At 38.3% G+C, this 13,957-nt stretch overlaps 1 protein-coding gene across 1 annotated transcript in view; it reads right to left on the bottom strand.

The window, feature by feature from the left end:
- Positions 1-13,957, bottom strand: part of LOC121323225 (protein FAM126B-like) — a 64,952-nt gene that overhangs the window by 30,208 nt on the left and 20,787 nt on the right. Inside the window, exons 3-7 of the mRNA XM_041264145.1 lie at positions 10,958-11,037; positions 5,473-5,551; positions 4,938-5,039; positions 2,199-2,378; positions 870-950 (exon numbers count right to left, since the gene is read on the bottom strand). Coding sequence (XP_041120079.1) covers positions 870-950; positions 2,199-2,378; positions 4,938-5,039; positions 5,473-5,523 — 414 coding nt within the window. The 5' untranslated portion in view covers positions 5,524-5,551; positions 10,958-11,037. The remainder of the gene's footprint in view (positions 1-869; positions 951-2,198; positions 2,379-4,937; positions 5,040-5,472; positions 5,552-10,957; positions 11,038-13,957) is intronic.

Genomic DNA, 13,957 nt, shown 5'->3' with positions numbered 1-13,957 from the left:
TAAGGGAAAATCCCCAATCTTGGCATGAAGCCAGGAAGGCACTTACATTTGTCTCAATGATTGAAGTGCTAGTCAACACTAGGAAGCATATTTCTTATTTAAGACAGGGTTGGACAATTACTGAAACTCACTGCCTAGTGGAGGAAAATAAAAGATGTAGTTAAAAGGATATCTATCTATCCATCTATCTATCTATATCTATCTATCTATCTATCTATCTAGATATATCTATCCCTTCTGCTGAGAGAGGTTTCAGGAAAATAGTCCCAAATATCTTCATAAAAGGATCACACACAATTAAAATTAGAGGGAAAAAATCATTATTAAACAGATAACTTTACTTGTCAGAACTGCTTATAGTTTATGTGAACAGTGACAGTTATCGGAATGGAACAACATTACTGAACTGTCCGTGTCTCGGTTTGTTGCTGTTGAAAGATGTTGCATCCGAGCTCTAGCTGAGCGGACAGGCTTGGCAGTCGCAGGTACAGGACTGGTTGCTTTTGTCGATGCAGAGTATTGATTGGCTGGTTTTGGTGGATAATAAAACTAAATTTGGATCAATTGTGTCTTTGTTTAGTATTTACTGTCCAACAGATGTGAAAACAGGCTTAGAAATATATTAAGTCAAAATGAAAAAGCCAGTACTTGCACAGATTGATTTTAAATTTGCTTCACAGATGATGTGGTGACGTTCCAGCGGGCATCTACTCTGTATTAATGCCCGTTATTTCTGGAAGCTGATTGGCTGATGAACCACTTTCTAATAACAGTAAATTCTGTTTTATTACCCCCTACTTATCACCTAATTTACAAACTAGACAGCTTCGACTGAATATAACATTATTATTGAAGCAGCTTTCACTCACCTCGTGATATATGGACGGCTTGGATAACGAGGGTATTGTGAAAGACAGCACTTTGTTGTTTCCATCCTTGTCAACAATCTCCTGCAGAGAAAGAGAGACAGATTAAATAGCCTGCATACTCTCTTCTTTTCGAACCTTGTGCAGGCTTTTCAGGGACCATTTTACAGCTAAGGGGTTGATATCACCAGCTGGTAAAGGGTAAGCCACCTACAGCCACACTGGAGGATCACCCTGAATGACATCACCCAGCTATCCTTGCTTATCCCAGGGTTATCCCAAAAAATAAATGGTTAATGAAATTCAGGTGGACTTCCTGCTACTGTAAAATGCTTTTTTTTTAAAAAAAAAAAAAAATAAATAAATTCAAATCAGGTTTATCCCGGCAGGGTATACAGTGATCAAATCAACTTCTTATTTCTCAACCCATTTTCTGTTTAACAATCTACTAATCCACCTTGTCAGTCACAGACATCCCATCGGGAGTAGGAACAGGAAACAAGAGCAGCTGTGGATGAACCTGCAGCTGTACCTCAACTTAGCCCAAGCAATCCTGGTAGCTGGGGCTTTGTTCAGGTCATTGGAGAACTGAACAAGAACAAACTGTTCAGAAATATTATCCTGAAACGTTTCACCCTAAATTCATGGTTGAAAGTCATATTGACTTTCATAAAACCATCACTACAACTGGTAACAAACTAGACACCTTCTGGTTTGTTTCTGTCTGGGATGGAGGAAAGGATGGAGTTCATATCTCTTAGGTTTTCCTCTGCAGTAGTCGACAGAGTAGTCAGATGAGTTTGAATTGGGACAGCTTAAGTTAGGAGGTCGACAGAAATCAGTCTGTACAAATTGCTTTGCGGGAAGAAGTTACCTAATGAGTGTCCAATTTTTAGTTGCTACCTTATTTTGTTGCAAAATCTAAATACAGCCTAAACATAGTACCATGATGTGCCTTTCCTTCAAACCCCAGGATGGCACTGAGTTTTTTCTAGACTGCACTAGTAGTCTGATATTTTGATATTCTGATGTATCTGTCCAGGACCTTTTTTTTTTTTTTTTTTTTTTTTACTGTAGGTCTGCTGACAGTTTAGGTAAATGATTTGGTTTAAAACAAAACATCATGCAAAGTAGGGTATACCTTTGAAGTCACAACCTGTAGATTAAGCCTTGAAATCCTGCATGCAAAATACTACCCAGACTCCAAAAGATAAATAATGATAAATATCAGTTCATCAGCCGGATAACTGAGGGTCAGCCCCACCCTACCACACCCCAGTGTCCTGCCAGCCACAGCCCTTCACCAAGTCCCTCAGTGCTCAGGACACCCACCAGGTTGTAAATGCCCAGCAGAAGCGCCTCAATGCAGCCGTTGCTCTGGCGGTCCCTGCTGGCGGTGACTCTGAGGTAAACCCAGACCAGCTCTGGAAGGAACTGCAGTGTAAACCTCTTGAGCTTTACTTCAGAACTCCGGTAGAGCTCAAACAGCTGGTGGCACATTGGCTCCAGGAGCTGTGGACAAAGAAACCAGCATGTTAGCTCTCAAACATTAGTAACAAGGCATCCAAATCATCCTGCAGAGCCATGCCTTATTGCATTTGACACTTATCCACAATTACACTGTCCTTTCCTTTGGTGTACTGTCATTCTTTACGCTGGTCTCAAATGTTAAGTTGTGAAAGCAACATAATGATGAAAAATTATATTTTTGTTAAAGTAAAACATAATTTGGAGTAACACAAAGAACTGCCGTTTCAAAACTTTTCAAGTGCTTCTGCTCGGGAGCTGTTTCACTTGTTCTTCCTGAGACTGATTGCATCATCAATATGACCGAGGGTCAAAACAAGACACACAGTTTTTCAAACCATAGAAGGCAAGCCCACTACATAAGGAATGGTGATACACTGGAGCCAAGGTGTATTATTATTTTAGCTTTGTAACCGAAAAGGCAATTGCTTATTTCTCTCTTTACAATTTCACCAACTCACCCGTCAGCCCTGTTTCTCGGTTGGTAGGCTAGTTATGAATACCAAATGCAATACACAATATATACAGCTATTATGGCATAAATCCATTTTCAGTTATTAGTTAATATAATGTAGGCTGCTTGCTTGTACAGATTTGGAATGTTATTCCATCTATTATATCTAATAGTTGGCTTTGGTATCAAAAAGAAAGAAAAAGAAAGAAAGGAAGCCCCTCAGCCAATCAAGGCTAGTCTCTTCCAAGCATTCCATTAAATCTTACTAAGAGGATCTGATTGAACAGGACAGAATCAAATTGCTTTTGAATGCTCCTACTGCTTTAGATGCTACTACTTCACCTCGCAGGCTATTTCACGTATTTATAACTGCCAACAATACTTATTTTTATACCCCCTTGTCCACCTCTCTGCTACATGTGAAAGCTGTGGCTTGGTTTAACGTCACCTACCATCATAGTTTACGATTTTAAAATCTTCAACTGAAATCTCTTGGCTGCTTTTTTTTTTTTTTTATTTACTAGGATCAAAATAATGTGTTATCAAGCTAGAAGTGAAGCTCAATCCCTTTGAGATCTGTACAATCCTTCAGCGTTTAAGCCTTATGAAGACTGCAGTGCGGGACCCAGTGCTTATAAGCAGAAAGATACAGCCAGTGTACATTTTAATCATCTCAACACTGGATTTTTCCTGCATTCAAGGACATGCTTTTGTTAACAGACTTCTATGAAGCAAACATTTCTAGGGAATAAAAATAAGGAAATAAACAATTTTGTATTGACAGTTTCCGACTAATCCCCCACACTCTCTATAACAAGCTGCTGCAGGTTTGAAGTTCTGTCGCAGTTACAGTCCCTGTGTGGAAAAGCTTAAGAAATCGATATGAAGATTTCTCAAGGGTAAATCCACTCTGGCTAGGCATCTTGACCTTGGGTGTGCATTCACATGGAGATAGACTTAGGAATATGGGGTTAGAACCCACTTAACACAGTACAACTGAAACGCACTGTAAAAGAACAAGCACTTTAGTTTAACTGAAGGAAAGACATGTAGAAATCGACAGATCTTCTATAGGTTGTGCGTTAAGTAAATGGAACTCTTTCAACACTGCAGACCTGTGAAGAAGTCTGGGAGAAATTACTCCTGTCAAGACAGCAGACCAACTCATTTTTGTACGGATGATTTTATAAAAACACCGTCTGGTTTCATCGATCACAATGAGCAATAATCTGTCTACAGAAATAATACAAAATGTTCAACAGTCAAATGTGAAAAGAAATGAAATTGGGAAGCACATTTAAACCAAATCCATGTTCTCAGCTCCTCTTGCTAAACAATATAAAACGAGGTTATGAATACAGTCACTGCATTTTTTAAACGTTGAAAGTTCCTACCAAAAGCTTGTCATGCTCCCTTTTAGAAATGCTTTGTACAAATTAACTTACTATTTTGATGCACTTTGGCCTTGCTGTTGTACCGTAAAGCATACAGTTAGTAAAAGCTGTTTCTTACTAACTTGTGAAACAAGCACAAACCCTGAATGAGACTCCAAAGATGAGCTTGACAGAAGGTTTGTGCTGAACACACAGAAAAAGTAGGATAATACATTGAGTTTTAACAAGGTTTGGCTCATACCCTTCTGATCAATATTTCCATGATCTTGGATTCCCCAATAAGCACACTAATTAACATTATATCACATACTACAGTGTAAATTCAGCTCACAGTAACATACTGATGCAGAGGCCAGAGTGGAGCACGTTGAAGATATCCTATAACCATATGCATGTTCTGCTGGATTCTATATTGTTTTACTGCTTAGATTATTGGCCATGCTTGCAAACCATTCCAGCAAAAAAAAAAAAAAAAAAAAAAAAAAAAAAAAACCTCACTGAAAAGTCTAAGTGAGGTGGGGAAGCATATTAGTGTTGCGAAGGATTCAGAGATACAATGCTTCACCTATGGGCTTCAATGCTATATGCAAATTATCCTACATAAGTGACACCTCAGTAAAATTGATTTAATTCATTTTTAGGAATTCCTTTTTAAGAGCAGTGCTCTTTGTCTTACTAGTAGTTACCACCTCATACCTCATTGCCAGAATCCTGGATGACTTTATAAAGAGCAGGAACAAGTTTTTTCTTCTGATGAACCGTTGCTGCGTAACTGGAAACTTGAGATTCAGGCAATGCCTGGAAGGACGACAACAACAACAACAACAGGTTAGACTGGGTGAGTTTCTGTATATTTGTATCAGTGTCTCTGGTGGCATTTTAAAAAGGTGAATTCCCAAATAAATCACTTGCTTTCAAATAAAAATACTACAGCAAAGGTGTCTACTCATGGTTTGATGTTTTTGATGCTTATATTTAAAATCAGTAACAACCCTTTGAATAAAAACAAACAAACATACAAAGTGAAAATTTCACATGCTTGTCACAGAATTATGATATTAAAGTTGGGTTTGTAAAGCTTCTATCAGCAAGAATTCCATGATGACAGCACGGTTGATATTTAGGTAAATTAGGATTACCGGAGTACAGATTAGCATGTCTATAGGGAGCCGTTTTATTAGAACTAGTGGTATACATTATAAAACTTTTAAAAGCCGCACACTCTCCTTACCTTGAATTCTGAGAGCCATTCCTCCACCACACCTCTGTCTGGTTCCAGCATCTTCTTACAGATTCAACTGCTGAGATACCTAGGGAACAAAAGAGACAGTCGTGCTTCAGGGGGCTCAGTGTCAAACCATTGTACAAAACTCAGTGAAGACAGGTGCAGCAGCTGCTGTAATGAGACTCGCGGTCTCAGCCAAAGATCACACACACACTTCAAATCAAGCCAACAAGTGACTGCACAAACAACAAATAATACAACTGTGCAGGGAGCCACTTAAAAGCTTAACAATCCTCACACGCCACAGTACACTGAACTGTGCAACCACAGACCTGCTTCAATAACCCATACTGCTTTAGGGTTTAACTGCACGTGATGCAGCCAGATAAGGATTTGTGATGGCCCCAATTGTATTAGCAAACCCTTTGTGTTGACTTGTGGCGATCTACCAAAAATTCAACAATTACCTTATGTGCCACTATATTAGTACATTGTTTAATATTAGGTGTAACTGAATCTTTTGTGAAGGACTAGTACAGGGGTGGCCAATCCTGGTCCTGGAGAGCCACAATCCTGCAGTTTTTCTGAGTATCTTTACATCATCAATGGCTAAAAGACATGGGAAAAAAAAAAAAAAAACATTGTGTTGACCTATTAAGAAAATAACAGAGTCAGCTGTGTAAACTTGAGGAGGTTTCATCCCTCTTTGTAAGAACAGTGCCCAACCTTTGCAAGTGCATAGTCTTGCCGAGCAGCTTTCCGCATCGTATTTACAGGTGTTGGACTTTTTAGCTATTAAACACTTTTTTTTTCCTCCCCCAAAACAGCAAAGTACAACCTGAAAAAAAAAAGCCTTTGCCAATCTTCCCCACCGTGACGCTCTCTTCATTGCCAAATGCATTAGAAAGGCTTAAAACTTCTCACTTCTGATTCCTTGCTTCATCACAGCAGGAAGTACTGAAGCATACAGCGTACTGAACAACCAATGCATCCAGAGAACATGTATTCAGAAGAAATACATTACTTCACATAGACATCTCTTGTAATGAACCAGTGTCAGTTTTTCATAAATTAAAAGAAACCATGTGCTGGGTTTCATGACTCCCATATTGACTTTTCTAGAAGATTAGACTCATACAGTTACTGTAAATGTTTAGCTACTACACTCACAGTGAGCATCATTTAACCACTGCACAATAGGAAGAACAGGTATTAGTGCTGCACTAACTGATCATTTGATTATTCTGATTGAACTCTCACAGAAATCATGTGCTGACAATCAAATAAGAGTTATTAGGCCGATTTATCATTCAAAGTGAAACAAGTGAAGCAGCAGCTGCTTGGGTCTGTGTTGATCGCTGCTTTCCTTAGACTCTCTAGAGAACAGCAACTCACACAAACAAGCAGCTGTTTCATCACTTGATTTACTTGAAATGGTAAAATTAGCCCAATCAACATCAATGACCCTCACCTGTGGAGATTATTGATAATTTTTTAGCCATACCAAGTGCGACTAAATCTGAACAAATCTGTTTGTGCAGCACTAGCAGTTATAGAGCTTATAAATATACACTTTTAAATTACATTTTTTAGATCAATTTTAGAGCTGCACGCACCAGCCCATGCTCCGCGTGTGGTAGTTTATTGCGCTGACGTCATTTGTTATATAAAAATCATATTTAATAGCCTGAAATCAGCTCTGCCATGCTGATAAACAGGGTATGACAGTGGCTGTCAGTGGCTCAGATTAATGCAAATTCCGGTTAAATCTGTGGAAGCACACAGACTGCAGTTAGTGCTAGCTGTATTGGCCTAGAGATGAAAAATATGAAGAAACTGTTTGGGCTATTGTTGGTACTCTTTATTGGACCTACATACAAGTTCCAAACACAAGACATCATATTCCCTCCTACACACACCCACCATGAAAAACAATAAAATCGACAGCACTCTAGTAGGAAATCATGTTGCCTCCGATCTCTGTTTTAGCAATTAAGTGCCACTTTAAGAACATTCAGAAATGATGCACACTGACACAAACTTACGAAGCTTTTTAATATGTAATCATCAACCCATTTCCACTTGAAGGGACCTAGGAGTTCTTCAAAACCAATGTTTTGAACTTTTATTCTGGCCCAATTGAATCTTAAACGAAATCTGCATATAATAGCAATTAGGTAACCTAGCAACTAGATAACGTGAAGACCGTTCTGTATAGGCAAAAAGTTTCACAAGGCTCAATTCTGCAGGCTTATTTCTTTAACTGTAAGTTGAACATCAATCTGACCCAGCAACTAATGGGGAGAGCTGTTCAGCAAATATCACACCACCTAGCTTTAGCCAACACTATGGCCTTTATAACATTGGATACCTTTTCTCTGCTCTGTGCCTCATAACCACAGTGCGTGGCCTTCACCAAGGAAGTGCTGAATCAACAACAACCAATTAAGTTAAGCCCTGACTGGCAACATGGATGAATGACTTACCTTATGGAACTCTATAAACTAACTTATACTGCAAAATCACAGACACTCTGTCCTGTAGGCTGCATTTCTGAGAACAAGTGCTGCATCGTTTTCCCAGTTACATGCTCTACTTTAAGCAATACTTTACTTCCTACCCTGTAAGTTTCATTATTATTACTATTATCATTATTACCCCACGATATGTTCAGAATCATTACTTACTGCTGTGGATATTTACCATGTTTCACAAAGTCACTTTTGCAGTGTCTGAGCAAGGTGAAATTTCTGTAATAAGGCCAGTACTAAAATGATAAAAGTGCACCTATAATTCCACCCCTCTTTGAAAACAGTGTGCTCTATTCAAATGATCTCAACAGTGATGGATCTTGATACTTAAACAGATATTAAAATATAATTACACCTGGCATTTTACTTTTTAAATTAGTCAGATCTAAAGAAAATTGAGAAAGACTTCTAGTTGAAACATTTGTCAAAGTACTTACTCTACAATGGAGTGCTATAGTTCTGGATAAACTTCTCTTCATGATTTAAAGCAGACGTCTCCAATCCTGGTCCTGGAGGGCTGGTGTCCCTCCTGTTTTTTGTTCCAACTGTACCCTAGATTACGTAATTGGACCAATTAAGCTTCAAATAAGCATTTAATTGGACCAACCAAGTAATTTAGGGTACAGTTGGAACAAAAACTAGGAAGGACACCAGCCCCCCAGGACCAGGACTGGAGACCCCTGATTTAAAGGATAACGGTATTCCTGGCGAGTAGGGTAAACGTAGAACAACTTCTATTTTAACACATCAATGATAAATTAGTATTTTCTTAAAAAAATTCATCTTTCAACAAAACTAACAAATTCTGAGCAAAACGAACAGCCTGAAATTTCATAATTTTGAATGAAGTGCCTGTTTGTTTCGTGGATAATGGCATTGAGCAAAACCCTCCACGAGTAATAAATGGAACTATTAGGCAAATTAGCAACCCATACTAAGCTGGCCTTGTACACTGCACAGCGCTACTACTCGCCTGCACTTGAGGGTATAATACTCGGCTAAAGTCCATTTTCTGTTTTGGTATTGTGTTCTTCTTGCCCATAACAGTTTAGAAAACACACACAAAACTTTTTATTTCAATTTTATTCTTTTTTACAAACTAGCTTTTTTATTTTAGTACCTACAGTACAGTAGTCACCCGACACCCCTTTTCAAAATCCCTTTAGAGGCTTACTGTATATTCACCATTTCACAGGAGTCACTGTGAATGGAGCAGCAACTTCCCCTTGTGGGTTTGACCTCGGATCAAATGGTGGCTGATAAACCCATACGCTGACACCTAAAAAACCTCACTGAAAGCGTAGCTTAAAATATCATTTACAGCTTTACATGCCTCTTACTGTTTTAAGGTGTCTGCAATGATTCTAAGTGATTCTGTTTCTCCCCTCTATCCCTTTACCTAGTAATATAAAATATGCACTGTAAAAAACAAACAGGGGGAGGCAACTTGGGCTCCTCCATTCAACAGCAGAACTTCTTTCCAAGCAGCCAGAGCTGTATTTAACTGATGTTTTGCAGGGTCAATTATATGATTAAGGAATTGGTTGAAACAACAAAGCCCTGCTAATTTTAGACTCTCTGAAGGATTTTATTTGTTTTAAGGTTCGAGAGCCCTTTTTTATTAGATCCAGGTTTTAAGTACTTTCGTGCCATTTTTATTATTTACAGAAATAATAATCAAAAACAAAAAACACATGGAGTTCTACGCTAAACTTTTTACTTCAGATTCTAACAACCTCGGATGCCTAAGCCGTTTACACAAACACTGTTACACACACAGGTTTAACATTTAAATAACCCTCGGGTTCACACAGTACCTGGGTCTTTATGCTGACAGTCTCCTCTTCTCATACAGACTGCCCTGAACAAACATTTTGTCCCTCATATACCTGCCTGCTAATTACAGGCAGGTGACATTCATTAAATGTTAAAGCCAGGTGAACCTCATTGGCTCCCTCCCGTGGTATTCTGGAGGATGTAGTTCTTTAGCCCCAGCTGGACTACATTTCTCCCCCTAGTCTGCCACAAATCAAAACTGCATTTTCTTTGTCTTTTTTTAAATTTTATTTTTATTAAAAGGTTTATTAATTTTTTAGGCAGTTTTAAAATTGTTCTATTTTTACAAACTGGCTTTGTGTCTTACTTTTTCAAATTAAACAATTTTCATATTTTTTGAATTCCAATTTTATAAAATTTTGCATTACACAGTTTTCAATTTAATGGTTTATTTGTTAATTTTGTGTGTGAAGCACTTTGGGATCCTTGTAATGAAAGGCGCTACAGAAATGTGAATTGTATTGCACGGTATTGTGTTATATTGCATTGGAACAGCGGAGGTTGCTTACCCCTGCCAACAGCCAGAGTAGGTAAAGTATGTAACCTTTCAAAAAAAGAGGCATCTTGAGCTGGAGGGATGGCTAACGAAACGTAATGTGAAAATATCTCTTGCCAAAACGCATTTTATAGAAAGCCTTGGGACGTCTCTAAATGGAAATCCAGAAAGCATCCTTCAAAAGAATTTCATGGTACACAGTGGTTTATCTGGACAGCCAGGCACTTTTTGCAATTTGAAAGGACACCGAATTTCTCACAAAAAAAGTATATGCCCTTATACATTCCAGTTTAAAAAGCATGCAATATAAAAATAAATGTCATTTATTGAGTAAAAGGAAAACACAAAACTGATAAGTACAGAAAGTGCGATTAAAGCACCATTTGACCTTACTATATGAAACTACTCATGCCTTAATTGCAGCACAGTGGCCTGCTGGCACTAAAGCACATGAGAGGTATGAAAATTAATTTTTAAGGGTCTATTTACTGACAGGGTACCGTGCTGAATAGCTCTTTAACTTTGCTTTCAGCCACTAGGTATGCTCCGTGTACAATATACCTAGGACAGTAGAATGCAGGAAAAATAAAGACTATTTCAACGAGATTTTAAAGTGTCAAGTTTTTACCTTACTCTCAGGAAATCAGTTCTCTTGTGATTGAATCCAGCAGGTCTCTCTGTGACACATCTGTCGATCTTCAGGGATACCTAAGGAAGGAAGGAAGGAAGGAAGAAGATGATGATTAGATTTACACTTGCTATGAAAGGTTAACCCCAATAAGAGGTAAGCAAATCACAGCAGCCGTCTCCAGCTGGAACTCAGTTTTGGTAAGAGAAGCATACAGATCAGGAACACAGAACTCATTGACTAACTGAATCAAAAGCCAAAACACTCGCATGTACGATATCCTTTGGGTGAGGAGTCTGCAGAGGCAATATAAAAGATTGTTACTAAAACAGGGAAATAGAATGCAGCAGCTTCTGTTTTAATAAGATAATACTAAAGAGTGTTCCTGTTGAGTGCCAGTGTGCATTGATCCCTTTTGAATTACAGTGCAGCATGTTTTACTTTATTAAAAAAAAAGATAAATGGAGTGTACGTTACATTGAAAAATTGTTATGTTTCATTTATTTCCTAGTCATCCCATTCAATAAACTTAAATAGCTTCAGACAGTCTGTTTTTACAATTACTTTGAATATACAAATCCACAATAGAGCAAGACCTTGTGCGGATCCAAATGGCTTACGCACAGGAAAATCCTATTAAACATCTAATGGCTATGTTGTAAGGGTTTATCTGCTTACACCCCTGTGCATTTACTGATTAACCCTGTTTCACCAAAGCATCTCTGTCAAAAAAAAAGAAAAAAAGCCTTTTCTTTAAATTCCATAAAGCAAGCTGTGTCTGGTGGGGGGAATACTGAAAAAAACACATGTCAGTCTGTGCAGAGAGCATCTGATCCAGGGATCTTTACACTGGACTGCTCACAAAACGACTTGACCAGGCATGTTCATGGGTCTGCTTGTCGTTTAGGGAGTTTGCACTTCACTGGCTGCAAATCAAGCTATATATTAACCATCATTGAGAATAGATGCTCCTGTATATACATTGATACACTACATGTTCATCCAAATGTGATGCTATTTGTGTCACGCCATTCAAACTGCATAGACAGAATGAATCAAAGGTTGTGTCTGTTGTTGCTGCGTGTGCACCGAAAAACAATGCATGTCTGAAACTAATAATAATGCTGGACCAAACACAAACCCGAAAAGTTTGGGGTACTTGGGGACAAGGGCTGGAAATATCTGTGCTGGTTGAATGTTGACTTAGCCTTAGCTGTATCAGCATACAAGCACATTGTAACAGTTAGCTTTTCAGCTGCATTGCAAAGCACTGCTTAAATTACATTTCATTACAGACGCTATTATTTACTCATTTATTTCCACAGATCAAGCATATCTGTTTAGTGTTAAATGTGGAAAAGGGGGAGGCGAGAGTAATGTAATCAAATTAAAAAAAAGGCAAAATCTTATGATTACAGCAACACTTAAAAAGGTGCTCAGTGCTCTCCAGTAGAAAGAGTTATTTCAATGTGCTCTGTGAGCTTGCAGTGAATTCTCATTTACCTAGCGTGCCCATCCCAATCCCAGGACTTTCTGTTGTGCAGACTGCTGGCATATCCAGTTATACTTTAATTCTGAGGAGTAATTGCCATGGCCTAGATTCAAGAGACGCTCCAGATATTATGTAAAAGAAAAGTTCATATCAAGTTTGTATAAGCGGTTATTAATAAACTAAAAATATAAAACCAGACATTCTGTACTGTACGCTGCCTCCACTGCTCTATATCCCCAATCACAGGGACTATTGCTTTAATATAGAAACTAAAAATAAATGTTCATTTCAGTGAATAACACGTGGCTTCTGAAATTTCTGCAAAGCGCTATATAAAAAAAAAAAAAAACAGTACAGTTCACTCTTTAATTAAGAGGTTCATTTTCTATAGAGAAAATTTTGTTAACTTCTTGCCTTTAAAGAAATTGTATGAAATGCATCACTGCTCTCCATTAATATTACATGTACAGTATTGGTCTACAGTACAAGGTCCTGCCCAAGATAGAGAGCAAAAATACTCCAGTCTTCATCTCTTCTAGACTGTGTTGATGTGCCAGCTACTTAATTATTAACATCTCGCTGGCCGCGCACACAGACTGATCTGTTCAACACTCTGTAGAGGTAAGAGCTTCAGTTTAATGGTATGCTAGGAATGCACTTCACATACACCTGTTAATTATATCATTAGAAAAAGCATCTTCCCTACAGTTAGGATCAATCTTGTCTAGCAAAATAGTAAACAGGCATCTGTTAATAACATTTTGAATCTTTAATTACAAGTGTTAGTGTTGGATGCTATGGACCAAGAAATGTTATATATAATAACAATACATTTTATTTATGGTGCGCTTTTCTCAGACCCACAGCACCGTATAAGAACAACAATACATCAGCAAAAGCTCTTAAAAAGGTGTGTCTTTATGGGAGATTTAAAAGTATCCATAGACTCAGAATCTGGAAGACCTGGGCAGCATGTTCCATAGTCACTACAAAAAGCTTGGTCTGTTCTCCCATAGTACAGAGCCTAGTCCTAGGTTGTATAAGACATCTGGCATCCATGGATCTTAAATTGTGTGCTGGAATGTACTCTTGCAATAAATCCCTCAAACAAACAGGGGCAGCACCATTTAAGGTCTTATAGGTAAGGAGCAGAATTTTGTAGTCAACCCGATACCTCACAGGGAGCCAGTGCAGTTTATAAAGTACAGGTGTTGGGTGCTCACAAAAAGGGGTATGAGTTAAAACCTAGGCTGCAGAATTCTGCACGTACTGAAGCCTATTTAATACTTTAGCAGAACCCTCAGTCAAAAGAGCATTGCAGTAGTCCAATCTTGAGGTGATGAATGCCTGAAATTAATTTCTCAGCAGAAGACGAGGACAAAAATGATCTTAACCGGGCAATGAAAGAATGACTCTTTAGTTGTAGACCACCCACTCGATATATCGGGGGTGTCGGGGTCCAATACAAATCAGCTATATAATCGAGGGTCTAGCGAGAGACCGATAGA

This window comes from Polyodon spathula, chromosome 11 (genome assembly GCF_017654505.1).
Source record: "Polyodon spathula isolate WHYD16114869_AA chromosome 11, ASM1765450v1, whole genome shotgun sequence".
NCBI classification, from domain to species: domain Eukaryota; kingdom Metazoa; phylum Chordata; class Actinopteri; order Acipenseriformes; family Polyodontidae; genus Polyodon; species Polyodon spathula.
The sequence above is the reverse complement of the archived record's forward strand: the minus strand, read 5'-3'. Positions and strand labels throughout refer to the sequence as shown.